At 44.5% G+C, this 20,419-nt stretch overlaps 1 protein-coding gene across 1 annotated transcript; it reads left to right on the plus strand.

The window, feature by feature from the left end:
• Nucleotides 1-17,067: 17,067 nt before the first annotated feature.
• On the plus strand, nt 17,068-19,927 carry LOC120018297 (frizzled-9-like). Its single transcript, XM_038961425.1, has one exon. The coding sequence runs from the start codon at nt 17,572-17,574 to the stop codon at nt 19,324-19,326; it is 1,755 nt and encodes a 584-aa protein (XP_038817353.1). The 5' UTR covers nt 17,068-17,571; the 3' UTR covers nt 19,327-19,927.
• Nucleotides 19,928-20,419: the final 492 nt, after the last annotated feature.

Raw genomic sequence — 20,419 nt, forward strand, 5'->3', positions numbered from 1 at the left:
AGACACAGCCGGAGCCTCATCACACTTAATGGCAGACGAGGGAGTCATCTGTGGATGACGTGTTGACAACAGCAACCCGTCGTCAGGTCTCGTGGAGACATGTTTTTACCAGGCGCCTATGACCTTCAACAAATGTTTAGTCCCTGGGCCTTTTGGAGCAAGGAGTGCAACTGTGGCCTTCCAACGCTGCACCTGCTGTGACCTCGGCCTCCACATGTACACACTCCTGTCCTACACACACACACAGACACGCACACTTGTTACCTCTGTTGTGGCAGTGGGTATTAGAGATCAAAGCGGGACAGGGTGTAATTTGGGATGTGTGTTTGGTACATGCTTATGCACAGGATTAACTTCAAAGGGCTGCAGCACACTTCAGCTCTGGCATCTCCAGGGTGTTACCCCCTTTTCCTCCTGAGGAATCAGTGTGTTTGCGTGTGTGTGTTAGCCCCGTGTGTGTGCACTTGCGTGTGTGTATAATATGCACATACGTGTGTAGTGTAGGTGAGAAATGGGTAAACAGTAGACACAGAGCCTATTGTCTGTCCAGAGGGAGAGCCCAAGACAACCGCGTGGGAGGATGAGGAGGAGGGCAGGTCATGGCTCCCTGTCTGACACTCCACTCCAGGCAGTTTACTTTACCACAGGGAACTGTTTAGCTTTTGGTTTACATTCAATTTATCCAGCTTCATTGCTTGAATTTTTTATATTTCCACAAATAAGTGAATTCCAACGCGCCATCCAACAGAAACATGGTGTCTGTGTTTAACGTGCTTCCCTCCAAGGCCTAATGTGCTGTATCCATGGATCCAGACCCCAGAGCCCCCTGCCAGTATGGACAAGAGGTAGGAGTAGCAGGCCTGGGAGACACAAAAACACGCGTGTGTGCATACACACACACACACACACTGCATCCTCTCTCTACCACTGTCCCAAATGACATCCTCCTTCTGCCACCATCACCTGTCACATACAATAGAGACCTTTCCATCAAACACCACAACCCCAAGGAAACAGGTTGGTTGGAGCTCATCATAAGTTATTTATTGAATCCTGAAGTCTGAGTGTGCTGCAGTGTACCACTTACTACTCTGTCTTGCCTCCAGACTGTAGGGTGGCAGAGGAACAACACATCAAAAGAGTGAGAGAGGATATATAATGATAGAGATACGTTATTGAGGAAATTGTACGACTTATTCTCCTTTTCCTGAGTGCTGAGAAATGATGATGCATATGTTAGTGTAGGCATCATCAACATGCTACCTCTAGGGTTACTAGCAGAGCATTCTTTGGCAGCTAAGTGTGTGTGTGGGAATTTGATGGAAATGAAATTAATGAGTTTAAAAAAAAGTTTTAATCTGTAATCTATAGATAATTTTCTGTGCTTGAATAGATTTCATCCCATCTCTGAGCTGTTTCCCATGTCCACGGGTGAAAGCAAGTAGGCCAAAGTTGATGATCCTCAGCCACCCTTTAAGACTTTATAGTGCAGTACCGTGCCCCAGACCTGGATTCAAAAACTATTTGAAACCTTTCAAATACTCTGAGTGTTTACTCTAGCCGGCCATTAGTGCCATGTGGGTGGGGTTTGCCATTTTGGGAATAATCTATTGGTCTGTTAAGCCAGGGATGCTCAATTAAGCTCAGATAAAGTATTTGAAATTATTTCTAATTCTATTTGAACCCAGGTCTAATCCTCAGTCCCCTGTTAAATTTACAGTTGAAAGGTCAGGTGCAGTACACTGCCCTCACTCTGTCTTATTTTGACAGACACACTAATTTAAGAATCACTAGGTATCTGTGGCCCCATCTCGCTAGACTGTCGATCAGTTGGTATTTAGGTCCAACTGAGCTCAAGTTGCCTTTTCAATCACTGTAGCCGAACGCCTGTTGTAAATACTTTCACTGGTAACATACCAATACCACATATCTAAACTATGTGTAACTCAATCTGTCATATTTATAGTTCTGTTAAATGACATTTTACATGCAAAGGCAAGCAAAGATACAGTAGTGTGCGCTACAGATGAATGAACTAGACAGACCATTTTAAATGAGAAACCACACACACACACACACACACACACACACACACACACACACACACACACACACACACACACACACACACACACACACACACACACACACACACACACACACACACACACACACACACACACACACTGAGCCCAGATGTTACTGTTGGCCTGTTGGCTTCCCTTACTATGTTTATCCCAGCATGCATAGTTGACTCTCCATGTCCTGCAGAAGATTATTCGGCCCTGTGCACTTTTCCACTGTTCCTTGTTTTTCACTACAACTCCCATCCGGTCACCATCCATGCCTCTTAAAAGAATGCATTCTCCAGACAGCAGCTCTAGTCACATGCTTTGTCAAGCTATTATCATATAATAAGTATGTACAGCCATTCATAACATAACACCATTCCTTCACTGCAATATTCCAGGTATTGTTGTGACAAGGACATCTTAATGGGTTTCTTGCCTGAGAAGTTGGAATAAAAAGTGTACTGGATGGATCAGTTGGGCAGGGCACACACACATGCATGCACATACACACATACACACAAGTACACACGCACAAACTCCCCTTCCCTGCTCACTACACACACACACACATGCCACGGCCCTGGCACCTCTGAAAGCAGCCATTTGATGGCGCGGTTTCTCATTTGCCGTTTGGGTTGGCATCGGACAGGCTCTCCTCTCCCATCCCGTGTGGGCCCAAGGCCCCTCCGGCCCCCCTCTGAAAGATTCATGGAGCCTGCAGGGAGTCAAACTGCTCTCACCTGTTGTCTCTGGCAGCTTGAGGGGTGACGATTAGCACCCCTGGCGGACAATATGCTCTTTGTTCCCCTTACTCTCTCACTCGTTTTCACTACCATCGCGCTCGCTTCTCGCACTCTGTCTGCCTCTCACTCTCTCAGTGTCACTCTCTCTCCCTCTCTATTACTCTCTGTCTCTCTCTCTCGCTCTCATTGACTCTCTCTCTCTGTCCTTTCCTAATGCCCTTGTGGGCAGAATGTGCAGTGTGTGGAAAACAGTTTATCAGGGTAATCCTGTACAAATAGATTGTGTGACGGGGCCACCCGTGCTGCGGAGGTCTTGCCATTCGGCCAATCGTCTCACCCAAACTAGCTTTAACTCATCTCCGTGCAATTATATGAAGATTTAGAGGTTGAACGCTTAGTTTCATCATACATACAGTAGATTAGTGCATTAGCTTCCATTAGAGGGTACCACCAGGCCTCCCATAGACCTCTATGTGGTGGGAATGTGTGAAAGGGCCTGTGTTCCTTATGGCCAGGGAGGGCATGAGGGCACACACACATACACACACACACACACACACACACACACACACACACACACACACACACACACACACACACACACACACACACACACACACACACACACACACACACACACACACACACACACACACACACACACACACACACACACACAGAGGTCAGGCTGAGCATGCATGTGTGTTGTGCTGAGAGCAGGCAGTGTGTGACACTCCCACTGCAAGGGGTCAAGACTTCACAGCTGTGTAAGGAAGAACTCTGTGAGATCCGGGTAAACTGATAGGCTCCTCTTTACATATAGTGGATAGAGCATTGTGGAACCCATGGAAGGATGTTGTTCCCTAGAGGAACATACTGCATTGAAGGAGTGGGTGTGGCACATTAAGGAGAGACTTGTCTGATGTCAGTCTGTTACCACCCTCAAAGTAGTGTTGTGTGAATGTATGTCATACTGTACATGTTATCAACATTATCCCTCTTTCACAAGTTATTGTCCCCCATGATGAAATCGGGGAGGGGACTGTGAATCTATCGCCATCCGTTAGTATGTTCGTTCGTCACACTCCATATCTCAGACAGCACTGGGACGATTTTGACGAAACTTTGATGAATGATGCGTCTTGGCATAGAGATCCGTCATTTACAAAATTACACTGATTGGCCCAAGAGCAGCGCGGCATCATTCGTGGGGGAAGAAGTGTTTATTGTTGCCTTGTTTACCATTTTGAGAGTTCACATTACTCGTGTGGCAACCCTATGGCCTGTATACAATGTACATCGACGTGACATTTCATTGTAGTGATCAGGGTTAGTCAGTATGGGTTAGAATTGTATGATAGAACCTCACTCACTGTTATATCATTTTACTGATTAGCCATTTGTGTTACCAGATCTCCATGCTGTTTGTGGAAGGATCCGCAGGCCTTCCTCTGAGTGGAGGAGTGCAACCCAGGAGAGGCAGTGCCAGATCTCCTCTCAGCATCACTCTGTAACAAACGTTGCCCCTGTGGGCCATTAGGAATGCAGCCATCGCCATGCTTTAGGGTGCAGCTGATAGGCCCTGACAGATTGAGTCCCCCTCTGGAGCTCAGCCTCTCTGCTCTCAGACATAATGGAGCTTTATTAGAACTCCAATCTCCCCAGAGAAACCGCGTTTCCCAGCATGACCTGCTCCACTCTTGGCCCCTGATTGGCTGACGGCCCCTGCCGCGCTCCCGCCCATGCTCTGATTGGTCGGGGGCTATCCCGCGGCAGAGGAAACCAATCCCGCGGCAGAGGAAACAGATAGTACACATGCAGTAAATCAGATGGGCCTGGGCATACCTCCAGCCAGGACAAAACACCCAAGGAAGCAAATTAGGTATTCGGACTCTGTAAAAGTCTCCAGTTTGCACAGCGGCATATAATCTCTTTAACTGAGATACACAGATGTCTCTGTATGAAGTTCTCTCTAAGCCATACTGTAGCACCTACAGTACAGCTATGCCAAAAACTACTTTGAGTGATCAAACTACCGGAAATCAGTCAATTTCAATGGAGGACGAAAACGCAAGGAGACATTAAGCGATTTAACCGTGGGCGACAAGAGACCAGTTAACCACAGTTTGTCAAAGCTGAACTTCATGAAATGAACAGCGATAAGCCCACTTGATAACCAATCGGAGGAAGGAGGGTCTTACAAATGAGCTTTGACACTATGCTGGAAAGGCCTACAACCACCATGCTATTTTTATCCTGTACCCACAAAGGGAGATCTTGGAGGTTCCTTGCTACAAAGCATAGCTTCTGGTATAGCCGTACTGTTAGGAGGGTTTCGCCCATTTAGACTGAAGTGGGTGTCTGGCCTGATGACAACCTGAGCCGTGACTGATTAATGGGCAGCGTTGATATGATCCTATCTCTGACAGGAAGGTTTAACACAGACACACTGAGCTGTAGGGCCCACTCACCTAAACAGGATAGACCACAGAGTGACAAATCTATTGGATAGACACTTTAGTCTGTCATAAGCATAGAATTATGCTTATACAATAATACTTTAATAGGATCTCTATGGTCATAAGCTTGATCTCTGTCACCTTACCAGGATCTGTGGTCCATCAGATGGTAACTTCTGTTCAGGAACCTCTGGGGAGTCACAATGGAAGCTACACTAACACCCAGAGTGGTCAGGATGTGAGCAAGTCTTGCTTTCCTTCCTCTCTCATTGACTCTCTGTCTCTCAGGTCCTCTGTCACATATCCAGTCTCTCTTTGTATACTGTAGGCCTACTGTATCATATGTGTGTAAAAAAACAGACCATGATATGCAATGCTATGAGGTTTGTCTGCCAAGGAAACCTGAAACTGCAGCCTTTAAGCCCACTGTTATCTCTGAGATCTGCTTCCTGTGTTGTACAGTATGTTATAGGGGTGCTCTATCTCCCTCTACCTCTATGGTGGTGTGTATGGGAGGAGGGGATGACGGTCGGAGGAACTTTCTTACATGCTTCACGCTAGACCTCCCTCGCTGCACTCACAAGGCTTAAAAATCCCTGTTCTGCTCTCTGAGCGGTTAGTTACATAGTTACTAACAGATTGAACACCTGAGGGGTCATTGCTCAAGGGCCTTTCCGAGTTAAGACACCTCTGAATTACAATGGCTTATGATGGATATGTTTAAGGAACAGTCAAAGCTATGTTGTGGGCACTCTGTGCTGGTACAGCGGCTTCCGCTCCTTTGATGTCTGTCTGTCTCTCTCTCTGTATGTGTGTATGTGTCTGTCTCTCTCTCTGTATGTGTGTATGTGTCTGTCTCTCTCTCTGTATGTGTGTATGTGTGTATCTCTCTCTGTGTATGTGTATGTGTGTATCTCTCTCTGTGTATGTGTATCTCTCTCTGTGTATGTGTATGTGTATCTCTCTCTGTGTATGTGTATGTGTATCTCTCTCTGTGTATGTGTATCTCTCTCTGTGTATGTGTATCTCTCTCTGTGTATGTGTATCTCTCTCTGTGTATGTGTATCTCTCTCTGTGTATGTGTATCTCTCTCTGTGTGTATGTGTATCTCTCTCTGTGTATGTGTATCTCTCTCTGTGTGTATGTGTATGTGTATCTCTCTCTGTGTGTATGTGTATGTGTATCTCTCTCTGTGTGTATGTGTATGTGTATGTGTATCTCTCTCTGTGTGTATGTGTATGTGTGTATCTCTCTCTGTGTGTATGTGTATGTGTATGTGTGTATCTCTCTCTGTGTGTATGTGTATGTGTATGTGTATCTCTCTCTGTGTGTATGTGTATGTGTGTATCTCTCTCTGTGTGTATGTGTATGTGTATGTGTGTATCTCTCTCTGTGTGTATGTGTATGTGTATGTGTATGTGTGTCTCTCTCTCTGTGTGTATGTGTATGTGTATCTCTCTCTGTGTATGTGTATCTCTCTCTGTGTATGTGTATCTCTCTCTGTGTATGTGTATCTCTCTCTGTGTATGTGTATCTCTCTCTGTGTGTATGTGTATGTGTATCTCTCTCTGTGTGTATGTGTATGTGTATGTGTATCTCTCTCTGTGTGTATGTGTATGTGTATGTGTATGTCTCTCTCTCTCTCTCTCTCTCTCTCTCTCTCTCTCTCTCTCTCTCTCTCTCTCTCTCTCTCTCTCTCTCTCTCTCTCTCTCTCTCTCTCTCTCTGTGTGGAGGGACGAGGGGGTGCTGCATGTTCTATAATCATGAGAGATTGATGTATATATGATTTCTTGCAGCTAAGTGGACTACGGCATAACTAGCCATAGGGAAACACATTCTTAAATAAAGGCTTTCTGTATAGCAATACCTTTGTGGCAATCCTGTATGTATGGGGATTGTAACCGTGGCTGTCAATAGTTCCTTCGGAGGTGGGTTTGATGTGGAGGTTTCAATAATCAGTCATACAAACACTACCTGGAACAAGTCAGGGGAAAGAGATTCGGTTACACATACTCAATGTGAGGTGTAGTTTTTCCAGGAGGAAGTTGAAGGACAAGGATGAGGTGCGACTAGACCAAAGCATCCAGCAGGCTTTGGGACAAAATAAACAGTCTAAAGTAGATTTCCTATGTCCCCATGCAACCAAAATACCCTGTGTCCGTTGGCTGCCACTGAATGTGTGCTTTATACTCTCACACCTAAAAGAATGAACCACATATTAATGGTGGGGGTGTGCTGCCAATCATAGGTGTCCATACTTTGGAACGAATAGAGAAGTTGTCAGTTAACGCTGGGTATTGTTCCACATTTGGAATATTGGGATAGATTCATTTGGGATATTTGCAAAGGTAGAGATATCAATTGTGGCATGTCAACAAGGGATTTTTCCTCTTCAGATAATTCATTGATTTAGTCGCACATTAAACCTAGAGGTTATTGTTGTTCCACCTCGCTAGCTCTCTCTCTGAGGAAGCCTGTGCTGACTCTGTGGTAATGCTCACAGGCACAGCGGCAGTAAAGTGATCCACAAGCTATCAGCAGGCGATCAGATAGCAGGAGGGATATCAGTGCCATCTCAGGTATGTTCCACCTCCTGGGTTGGGCTGCATTCTCTCCATTACACTATACTGTATTTTGGGTAATGTTACGTCACTACAGTACAAATCAAAATCAGACCGCCAGACTGCCTATCAGGAGAGTGACTGTTCATTTTGTGTTTTGTAGTTGTTTTTTGTTTTTTGTTTTCTCCAAGTTTCCCTCCCTCTATGTCACCCAAACCAGATGTAGCAGCGCTATCTAGCATTCCCTGTCAACACAAATCAAAGAAAATTACTCCGAGATGCGGAGTTTCCCGAACCTGAAATATCCAGTCCCGTTGAAACACAAACTGCAGCTCAGATTCTATTTAGATGGTATAGGCCTGGTCTTGAATAAAACACAAACTTCTTCTGCTCCAAACTTTTTTTACACTTTTTAAGAACAAGGCATAACACTGTCTGACTTGGCCCCCACCCCCCTATGCCAAAGATGATCATACAAGTTTCTCTCTGTATCCATTTTTAAACATTAAGGAAAAGAATTGAGCCTTTGTATGAGGGAGGTTGTTTATACAACAGCGGCATCACCAGGAACAAGAGAAAGACCCCGCTCGGAGTCTGGGGACTGGGGACTGGGGGCTGGGGGCTCGGAGTCTGGGGGCTGGGGACTCGGAGTCTGGGGGCTTGGAGTCTGGGGGCTGGGGACTGGGGGCTGGGGGCTGGGGACTGGGGGCTGGGGACTGGGGGCTGGGGGCTCGGAGTCTGGGGGCTTGGAGTCTGGGGGCTGGGGACTGGGGGCTGGGGGCTCGGAGTCTGGGGGCTGGGGGCTCGGAGTCTGGGGGCTGGGGACTGGGGGCTGGGGACTGGGGGCTGGGGGCTAGAGGTGGAAGAGGGAGAAAAAGGAGCTCTTTGAGTGACAGTAATTTAGGAACCTGGGCTTTTTATGATTTTCCTGCTTTAAGGAAAACATGCAGTTCTGGGTACAGCACTTGGGACCAAATCAAAGGCATATTTTTCCTTGTCAGATTTTGTGTGTGAGGGTTATACATCTCCTGTCTATTTGTGTGCGACTGTGTGCGACTGTGTGCGACTGTGCGTGCGCTCGGCGAGCGTGTACATGCATGTGTGATGTGTGTGATGTGTGTGTACTCAAAGAGATTAAACACTTTGTCAAAGAGAGTGGAAGCATGAAAAACTCAATACTCACATTATCATGTTCATCTGGGTCCTCTGGTCTGGAGACATCAACATGTAAGCATGTACTGTACCACAGTTCTCTGAGTCATGAGAGGTTCACACAAACTGCTTGCAAAATTGTAATAAATCTGAGGGTTTTTATCCTAGCATAATCACATTGTGTCCCTCACTAAAGTGGAAATGTTTTGACCCATGTCCTTGCCCTCAGCTGTCCTGAAGAAATATATTTTGTTTTCTATTATCTTGCAGACAACAGAGATTATTTTGCTCACAACCCAATGTATTTTGCTTACAGCCCGACATATATATAAGATGAGATATATTTTTTAAGTCCAGCATGTTCATGCCTACTGACAGTGCAAATCGGATTTACGGCACAAAAGCCCTGTATAATCTCACAGCAAGCTGTCACAACCTCCAACAATGCAAATAAAATGTTTCAATTCCACCGCCAACAAATGATCGTGCTGGGGAACAGTGTGTAACAACAAGACGTTCCCTTAATGGCTCCATTGATTGATTTATGTTTTCATTCACGTCGATGTGGCGCAAGAAATTAACAGGAGCCCTCATGACCCTCTCGCCTTAGCCCGCCTCAGTTTCGTGCATACAGCGCTCAGGGAGGCTTGAGGTTTGGAGGTTTCAAAACCACAGTGACCTTTGTTCTCCCTCCGCTTAATTTCTGGAGTTTTTCCTCCAGAAACGAGACACTGGATAAATTATGTTCAGCATGAAGGCCTCCTTGTTCACTCAAAATAAAAAAGGAAGCAAGACACCCTGGTCTGTTAACAGAAATTCCAGAACCTTCAAATAAATTCCCCTGAAGCATGTACTTTTGGGTGCTCTAGTTGGCTGCAGTATGACTAGTGGCTGGCGGACATGAGATGGAGAGGACTAGTGGTGGAGAGGAGAGAAGAGGAGCCGGTCTCATTTCATCATGATGGATGAGCCTATTAGCTGTTCGAAGTAAGTCCAGGTTTAGCCTTACACCTCACAACCAGCGCCTCGTGGCAGACGTGTTGATTATGGCAGGGGAAATGAAAGGAGGATGAATGCAGTGGTTATGGAGGTTTGGACAATGCAAACAGTTGGCTTTATACTAAGATTGGGAGAGCCCTTCAGTCCGGTGTGACATATGACAAACAGACCCAACTAAACAGATTCAATATTATACTGCAGTGCCTTCAGAAAGTATTCACACCCCTTGACTTTTTCCACATTTTGTTGTTACAGCCTGAATTTAAATGGATTAAATTGATATTTCTGTCACTAGCCAACACACATACCACACAATGTCAGAGTGGAATTATGTTTTTCGAAATTGATACAAATTAATAAAAAATTAAAAGCTGAAATTTCTTGAGTCAATAAGTATTCAACCCCTTTGTTATTGCAAGCCTAAATAATTTCAGGAGTAACAAGTTTCTTTAACAAGTCACATAATAATTTGCACGGACTCATTATGTGTGCAATAATAGTGTTTAACATTATTTTTGAATGACTACCTCATCTCTGTACCCCACAAATACAATTATCTGTAAAGTCCCTCAGTCCAGCAGTGAATTTCAAACACAGATTCAACCTCAAAGACCAGGGAGGCCTCGTAAGGAAGGGCACCAATTGGTAGATGGGTAAAAACATAATAAAAAAGCTGACATGTAATATATTTTTGAGCGTGGTGAAGTTATTAATTACACTTTGGATGGTGTATCAATACACCCAGTCACTACAAAGATACAGGCCTGTTTCCTAACTCAGTTGCGGCCAATGGTGACTTTAAAACAGGAGTTTTTTTGGCTCTAATAGGAGAAAACTAAGGATGAATCAACAACATTGTAGTTACTCCACAATACTAACTTCATTGACAGAGGGAAAAGAAGGAAGCCAGTACAGAATAAACATATTCCAAAACCTCTTCGCAACAATATTTTGGGGGGTATTTTATTAGGATCCCCATTAGCTGTTGCAAAAGCAGTGGCTACTAAACACTAAAGTAATATTGCAAAAAACTTCTTGTCCTGAATACAAAGCGTTATGTTTGGGGCAAATCCAAAACAACACATTAGTAATCGCTGCCAAAGGTGATTCTAGCATGTGTTATGTTAATGAGATATTTTTTGTATTTCATTTTATAAAATCATGTTTTCATTTTGTCATTATGGGGTGTTATGTGTAGATGGGTGAGAGAATTCAGGCTGTAACACAACAAGATGTGGAATAAGTCAACAGGTATGAATAACTTTATGAATACTTTCTGAAGGCACTGTATATATTCATTAAATTAGTCTATGCTGCTCATGTGCCATTCAGTCATGCACACATATCCATGTTAATTCTCTTTCTGTTGTTCCTCTGTAATATAATAGTTGATACTCAAATAATTATCAAGGTTTAAGGTTCCTCTCCGGGAGATGTTGGTGGCAGGTGCCACTACCCTCAGTGGGGGGTCTGAGAAGAGGGTTCAAAGATAGATGCCGTCCCCCCCACTGCTTGTCCTCCAGCTGATCCCTCCCTCTGCCCTCTACTCCTTTACCCCCTTGCCTCACTGTTGCCATTTTCCTCCAGCTGGAGATGGTGCTAGGCCATAGGTGATAACAACCATGAGAGATTACACTGTTGGTTACACTGATATAGTATCTATCTCTATGATATTGTACCTCTCTGTAAAGGGAGATACTGAGGATCATCACAGGATCTGTGAGAACACTCTGACTGCTTTGATTGCCATGGCATAGTCTTCCAGACTTTTACACCAATAGGAAGGGAGTGGGGGCAAATTATGTCATTCAATCGCCACATGATTGGCTTGTTGACCTGTCTGTCAACCTTTCACTATATAGAAATCCTCAGATATAGTTGAAGTCCTCTGATGTCCTTTTATCTCCCCAGACATCAAAGTGGGAAAGTATGATTGAAGAAGGAGTACTGGACACATAGATATTAGAGTGGCCTTGTTTTCCCCATGTACGCTGCCAGGTTGTGATGTATAAATAGGTGGGCTGTGTGAGTGTGTGTGACCACGGCACCAAGGGGGGTTGTGTGTGTGACATGGGGGAGGGGGCTGGGGAGTTGTGGCAAGGGTCGGGGGGGCTGGCGGTGCTCTCTTATGTGCTGAGACCCGAGAAGCCGCCCCAGGAAGGTGGTGACGGGTGGCCAGATGGGCACGGATTCAGAGTATTTGGGTGTTAATTGAACTTCTTGGTCCGCTATTCACAGCCTTGACGTGACGGTGATTTAAGAGACTAGTGTGAGAGAGAGTGGGATAGAACAGGCTATCTAATGATCGCGGCTCCTCAGAGGTGACTGGGGCACAGCAAGGCTGGGAGGGCGACGAAACGTAGCCTCCATTTTGTTAGCGACGAGATAAGGAAATAACTTACTTACTGCTTCATGCCACTCTGATAGTACACTGAGTGTACAAAACATTAGGAACACCTGCTCTTTCTATGACATAGACTGACCAGGTGAATTCAAGTGAATGATCCCTTATTGGTGTCACTTGTTAAATCCACTTAAATCAGTATAGATGAAGGGGAGGAGACAGGTTAAAGGATTTTTAAGCCTTGGGACAATTGAGATGGATTGAATAGGCAGGGGGTGAATGGGCAAGATATTTAAGTGCCTTTGAATGGGGTATGGTAGTAGGTGCCAGGCGCACTGGTTTGAGTGTGTCAATAAATACAATGCTGCTGGGTTTTTAATGCTCAACAGTTTCCCGTGTGTATCAAGAATGATCCACCACCCAAAGGATATCTAGTCAACTTGACACAACTGTAGGAAACATTGGAGTCAACAAGGGTCAGTGTCCCTGTGGAACGCTTTCAACACCTTGTAGTCAAATTGAGGCTGTTCTGAGGGCAAAAGGAGGTGAAAAACAATATTAGGAAGGTGTTCTGAATTTTTTTCTCTCAAACTCAGGTTCATTCTAAAATACAAAGGAGAGAACGGTATTTAGAGGGGATATTAGAAACTAGATGTTCATTCGAGATGTATCGTTTTTACTATGTCTGGGATTTTTAAAGCAGTGGGTGACAGGTCTTGTGAAGAGAGGTGGCAAATGCTAGTTTTAGATTGATTTAGGAATATTGCTTATTACTTTATAGCTGCACCTGACCTTCTTGGCTCCATTCCCTTCCAGTCCAATTTTAGTCATTCCACCTCAGCCTTAACACTGGAGTAGTTTACTCCTGTACTCCGACCCATAGTGAAATCTAACCAAGCCTAGGATTCACTATAACGGAGAATGCCTGCTGAGAATTCATATTCCAGGAAAGCAGAATATAACATATTCTCCAGTTATACGACCTTGGCAAACAGGCATAGTTTTTCTGTTACCCGTCCACAGAAATGTGAATAATCCAAGTTTGCGAGTTGCATCAACAAACTACCCAATATAATTTGCAAGCCCCCCATCGAAAAGTTATCTTTACACTCTTCCAAAGCCTTTCTAACCCCACTTTACCGCCTTACAACCACCCAGTCACTCAAAACACCCCCGTTCCCCTTTCACTAGGCCTGCGACCACACAGTAGTATTGCTTTCCATTGCATTTCTCCCCCAGGACCAGTGAAAGTAGACGTGTGTATGCCCAGAAAGTTCAGGTTTTAAAAACAAGAGGGGAAAGGTTAACTCTCACAAATTGAGCTATTCAACATCAGGCTTCCCTTTCCTACCTCTCTTTATTACATATATCTGTCACAGACGACGCACACACACGTACACAGGCAAACACACACAAATGAATGAATGCATGGACACACACAATTAGACATGTATTGCATAACTCCGCGAACACACACACACAAACACACATTCTCTCTCTTCCTTTCACTTTGGACATGGTTAACGGATAGATGAGAGTCAGGGGTTGTGGATTGGAATCCCTGTTTGTAGAGAGATTATATTAAATCTCCTTTAGTTTTCTCTACAGTATCTGATATCACACGTATCTTGACATAATAATGTGGTTGGATGCTTTGTTTGGACCCTTTGAATGAATCCCTCTTAAAGGACTGAGACCCCCGTTTATTTTTGAAATCCGTCAAAAATATTTGCTTTGCTTGGCACCTCACATTCTAACCATTCTTCTGAGGAGCCTGTCTGTGCTGCCTGGGTCCCTTGACTTGGAAAAGTGCTGGGTTTTGCCTACCTCATTAAGTGCCTTGTTCCCTCCCCGCTCGATCGAGGGATATGAGAGAAGAGGACAAGGAATAGAAACCCATTCGCTCATTTTGTCTCCCTGCCACCACCAGAGCTGTAAAGAACATTATCTTTCCACATCACTGAGAGATGGAGAACACAGATGGGTTGTGATGATGAAAGAATTCATTCCTTTCAATTCTCTTACAATTCTCTTAACCAGTTAAAGAATAGCAGGACAATAACAGTCCAATACTGTTCATGAGAGTTCAAAATATTCATAGTGCAGTAGAGCGGTAGAGCGTAACAGTGGGTTCGTCACTTTTGCACTCACCCACTGCAGTAAACTAAATAACCTATTTCCTGCTACTGAAATGGTTCTGAAACTAACTGAGCGCAATGCCCAAACATTCAGTGAACACTCTACCCCACCCAAACCTACAAGGGATGGTCCCTCATTCTATACGGTGAGACTAGGGTATCAGAGCAGTAGAGGATTGGGACTGAATGAGCAAAGAGTTAATTGCATGATTAAAAAGCATTTCGCAACACCCGCAATAACATCTGCTGAATATGTGTATGTGACCAATAAAATGTGACTTGATTTGATCCGACCTCCAACCATATGCCATTGTGCTCCCTATCAAGAGCAGTATTGCTGTCCAGATGTAGATCTTTAAGGGAGAGGTGTCTCTTATTACACCCATAACAACCTCAGACAGCCAGTGTCTCTGGGAGAGTAATGTCAACCCAAGCTGTGCCAAGCTCTCCCATTGTTCTCCACAGTGTGTTTATGGCTTGGTGTCTGATATATGATAACCAATAAGTAAGAGAGTAGTAATTACAAGGCCCACATGTTGGATCATCTGATTACTGTATGTAATACAAGATGGCGGGTTTGTTTGAAGGCTAGTTACTATAAAGACATACAAAAACCTGGCAATGGCAAGCTTTGTTTTAATGCAGTGTTGGAAAAAGGGGAGTGTGTGTGGGGTGGGGAAGTGTGTGTGTGTGTGTGCGTGTGTGCGTGTGTGTGTGTGTGTGTGTGTGTGTGTGTGTGTGTGTGTGTGTGTGTGTGTGTGTGTGTGTGTGTGTGTGTGTGTGTGTGTGTGTGTGTGTGTGTGTGTGTGTGTGTGTGTGTGTGTGTATGAGGGATTAGAATTAACCTCAACATTTGTACTTTCTTCCAAAAAGTGGGAAATCAATTCTCGGATTAGGTGACACCCCCCACCTCTCTCATGCCCCCCTGTTTGATAGGTCATTCCAGTCACTGTGTCTTTCTAATGGCTTCCATGGACCTACAGTAGTATTTCAAATGGACTCACAACGGTTCTGCGGTGTGCACTTTACCCCTTGAGAAGCTATATCTAAATAAATATATTTTTGTTAAGCCTTTTGACTCTTAGGCCCCGTCACTTTGCCTCAAGGCTTTGAAACCTGGGCCTTTTAGAAGGGCTAACACATCTGAATGCATAAGCTAAACAATGACATGAAAGAACTGTGAAGTATCATACTAGATTTACCAAAAGCATCATGCTGACGTGGAGCAAGATAACATCTCTGTGTCTGGAATGCACTTCCTCTCTGGCTAGATGAGTATCAAGCCCCAATTTGAATTTGAAGGCAAAGTGACAGCATATTTTACCAACTGCCAAATCTGATACAGCACCACATAACACCAGGGGTTACGTGGTTTTATTGCCTACCTTCACCACCATTTGTCTCTCTCTCTCTCTCTCTCCATCTATCTCCCTCCATCTCTCTCCCTCTCTCTCCCTCTCTCTCTCGATTAAGAGGAGTTCAAAGACAATCCAGGTTTGGACATTGCCTTTGATGCAGAATAAGCACTGCTGCAATGGACCAACTACAAAAATGCATTCCTTCACATCTAAAATGACTTCTTGATGAGATCGCTTTCAGATATTTGTGGCTGTTTTCAGGGAACCTTTTCATAAACTGAAGTGTTGGTGAAGCTGCCTACTTAAATATTTGATGCATTTTGTACCTATCTTTCATTTAGCCTTGAAAGCTCAAACATCTCAGATTTAGCACCTAGTTCATGGGCTAATGTGCACCTAGTTTTTGAACATGTCTGATATTTCTACCAAGACCATAATTTATTATGCTGTGTGTCACTGTCATATTATAAGCTGTTGGATCATACTGTCTCTTTGATATTTTATGGTCTCTTTATGGTCTCTCAATGGGATTTTGTGCATGAGTAGAGTGAGCTATATCACATAGTGAATGAAAAGATCAAACACTTATTTGAGCTGTCAAAGGGGGCAATTGTAGCCTACCATTCAGCCACTAGATGGTAACAATAGTCTTTTTCCTAGGCACAAACACTGACCACATAACATGTGCCATGTTAGTGATACCAAAGAGAATAATATACATTGTGATACTGATATAGTGACGAATTCACTCCTCACTTAAACCATTGCAGAAGCAGAAGATTTGTAGCCTCTCATAAGATGCCTTATAAACTATTTGGACATTTAAATTGAACTACACTGGACGACGCTGGGCCAATTATGAGCTGCCCTATGGGACTCCCAATCACGATCAGATGTGATACAGCCTGGTTTCGAACCAGGGACTGTAGTAACGCGTTTTGCACTGATATGCATTGCCTTAGACCGCTGTGCCACTCAGTAGCCGGTAGCCCAATAGAACATAGCCTATTGTAAAAATAAAACAGTAGCCTAAGGATTATGATCACTATTAAAAGATTAACATTTATCCTAACCTCACTCACCACTTTCAAATTCCTAAATAAAGAAATGTGGAATTAATAGAGTCGTGCGTGCGCTTAAAGACGCTTCTCAGGTCAGTGGTGGGCGGTGCGAGATGGAAGCGTCGCGTCATGGAAATGCCCACCCTTGCATCGGGTAAGAGCCGCAGATAGAAGAGAAAGTTCAGTGTTCTCAAACGATGGGATGGAGAGCGGTTGTCCGGGGTAGAGTGAAATATATCTACTGCTGCAAATAGATGCACCGATTCAGCTTTAAACTGTTTTTATTCCAAACTAAGAAGTCAAGGATAAGGAGTAAACACTTTATGTAATGAACGTTATTTAAGCTCACCACCGTTATTTTCTCATTTCATTGCGAACTTCATTTTCTAGATTGAACTCTGCCTTCCTCAAATTGGCTCTGAGGCTGCCTTCTAAGAACATTTAAACATCTAATTCTGGGGAAGCTTTATTTTTTTACCTACTGGAATTATTTTTGTTATATTTTACCTGCATTTGCGTTGTGTAACAGCATGGAATGCATTTGTAACAACGGATTTTTAACGCTACTTTTTGGGGCTGTGCTTACAATGGTCAAATAATATGGAAATATCCTCTTGAATTTACATTTTTGGTTTGAACAAATACAACTATTTGTTAGACTAATCATATGACTGAAAATAAGCATGGAGGGGTCTCCTTTGAAGATACTGATTTCTCTCTGGTGTCAGTTGGTGGTTGCTGCCTACAGTGTGGAGCTAGGAACATACGACCTAGAACGAGGCAGACCAGCCAAATGCGAACCCATAGTAATTCCCATGTGCCAGGGCATTGGCTACAACATGACCAGAATGCCCAATTTTATGGACCATGAAAACCAAAAGGAGGCTGCCATCAAGCTGAATGAGTTTGCACCTCTAGTGGATTACGGCTGTGATGTGCACCTTCGTTTCTTCCTCTGCTCTCTCTACGCCCCAATGTGCACTGATAAAGTGTCTACCTCCATCCCAGCCTGCAGGCCCATGTGTGAGCAGGCCAGGCAGAAGTGCTCACCCATTATGGAGAAGTTCCACTACGCATGGCCTGACTCTCTGGATTGCTCCAGGCTCCCGACTAAGAATGACCCCAACGCGCTGTGCATGGAGGCTCCAGAGAATGACACCAAGACGGATATCAAGAAGGGAGAGGACATGCCTTTTGTTCCCCCTCGGCCCAGGCAACCGGGTAGCAGTAATGGGCGCTCCATGGGCAGTCTTGGTTCCTGCGAGAACCCAGAGAAGTTCCATTACGTGGAGAAGAGCCAGTCGTGTGCTCCCCGCTGCTCCTCTGCAGTGGACGTGTTCTGGTCCAGACGGGACAAGGACTTTGCCTTCATCTGGATGACGGTGTGGTCAACACTCTGTTTTGTCTCCACAGCCTTCACCGTTCTCACCTTCCTCCTGGACCCCCACCGCTTCCAGTACCCTGAACGGCCCATCATCTTCCTCTCCATGTGCTACAACGTCTACTCTGTGGCCTTCATCATCCGCTCGGTGGCCGGGGCCGAGAACATCGCCTGCGACCGGGAGAATGGCGAGCTCTACATCATCCAGGAGGGGCTGGAGTCCACAGGCTGCACCATCGTCTTCCTCATCCTCTACTACTTCGGTATGGCCTCGTCCATCTGGTGGGTCATCCTCACCCTCACCTGGTTCCTGGCCGCTGGTAAGAAGTGGGGCCACGAGGCCATTGAGTCCCACAGCAACTACTTCCACATGGCCGCCTGGGGCATCCCAGCTCTGAAGACCATCGTCATCCTCACCATGAGGAAGGTGGCAGGGGATGAGCTGACGGGTCTGTGCTACGTGGGCAGCATGGACTCTGGCGCGCTCACCGGCTTTGTGCTCATCCCTCTCTCCTGCTACCTGGTCATTGGTACGTCCTTCGTCCTCACCGGCTTTGTGGCGCTATTCCACATCCGCAAGGTGATGAAAACCGAAGGCACCAACACGGAGAAGCTGGAGAAGCTGATGGTGAAAATCGGCATCTACTCCATCCTGTACACGGTGCCTGCCACCTGCGTCATTATTTGCTACATCTACGAGAGGCTTAACATGGACTACTGGAAGTTCATAGGTCTGGAGGTCAAGTGCGTGTCGTTCCCCGGGCGCCGGAACGAGGACTGCTCCTTGGAGGCATCGGTGCCCACCGTGATGGTGTTCATGCTGAAGATCTTCATGTCTCTGGTGGTGGGCATCACCAGTGGTGTGTGGGTGTGGAGCTCCAAGACCCTGCAGACCTGGCAGGGCCTGTGCAGCAGGAAGCTGGCATCAGACAGGACTAGCAGGAAGCCCTGTGGCAGCGTGAGCTGCAGCAGCACACACTGTCATTACAAAGCCCCTGCCGTGGTGCTCAACATGGCCAAGACAGACCCTTACTCAGACAGCCCCACACATGTCTGACGCTGACAGTCAGTATATTACCAGTATGCAGTTCATTCAATGCTCTGTCTAAACGCAAGGAGCTACTGGGGTGACATTGTAATATATAGAATAAGATTGAGATTGAGAGGAAGGAGAGAAGTTATAATTCAGCTGTCCATTGTTTCTTTTCTGTGCAACTTTCCTTATTTCAGTATTGATGGGAAATGTCCATCATTGCTCTCTATAAACACACAAGATGTGTGGACTGTACTGCATAGAGATGCTCAACTGTAATGCAGAAAAGGACTTGCATGGACATTTTAAAGGAGAGGCATTGTTCTCCCCTGAACTGGGTATAAATAACTACATAAATATGTTTAAATGTTAAACAGTCTATTTATTGTATATATATTTAATTGAAGTTTACTTTGGTTTCTCACAAGTTTTGATTGGAGTGAACATGCATCCATTCGGCTAAAGAGTAAACTACTGAGCATCAAGGACAATACAGTGCCTCTTATTAAGTTCTTAAGAATAATAAAATTGGGTATACATTTTCAAACTGCCTTTTAATTGTATGTTTTTGGTCATGGTTTATTTACTATTATTAAATTGAGTGTGAATCCTATACATTTTTCAATATGGCTTAGCTTCATTGGATTGATTGAGAAAATTATATTGAGAGACTTGGGAGGAAAATGCATTGCAAAAAAAGATTGAATTTTACATTATCTTTAATAATATTTTGGCTCTATAATAAATAAATATAATTCTTACAAAATGAGAACTTTGTTAGATTATATATGGCTATAAATATCCATGATTCATTCATTTCATTATCCCAGGACGACCAGAATGAATCAGATGTGCTAGATTGGTTGAAGTAGAATGTAGTAGAGTTCATTATCTTTTAGGTGAAGTAGACTGTAGTAGGGTTCATTCTCTTTTAGGTGAAGTAGACTGTAGTACGGTTCATTCTCTTTTAGGTGAAGTAGACTGTAGTAGGGTTAATTCTCTTTTAGGTGAAGTAGACTGTAGTAGGGTTACTTCTCTTTTAGGTGAAGTAGACTGTAGTACGGTTCATTCTCTTTTAGGTGAAGTAGACTGTAGTAGGGTTCATTCTCTTTTAGGT

The sequence above is a fragment of the Salvelinus namaycush genome, chromosome 23 (genome assembly GCF_016432855.1).
Source record: "Salvelinus namaycush isolate Seneca chromosome 23, SaNama_1.0, whole genome shotgun sequence".
NCBI lineage: Eukaryota > Metazoa > Chordata > Actinopteri > Salmoniformes > Salmonidae > Salvelinus > Salvelinus namaycush.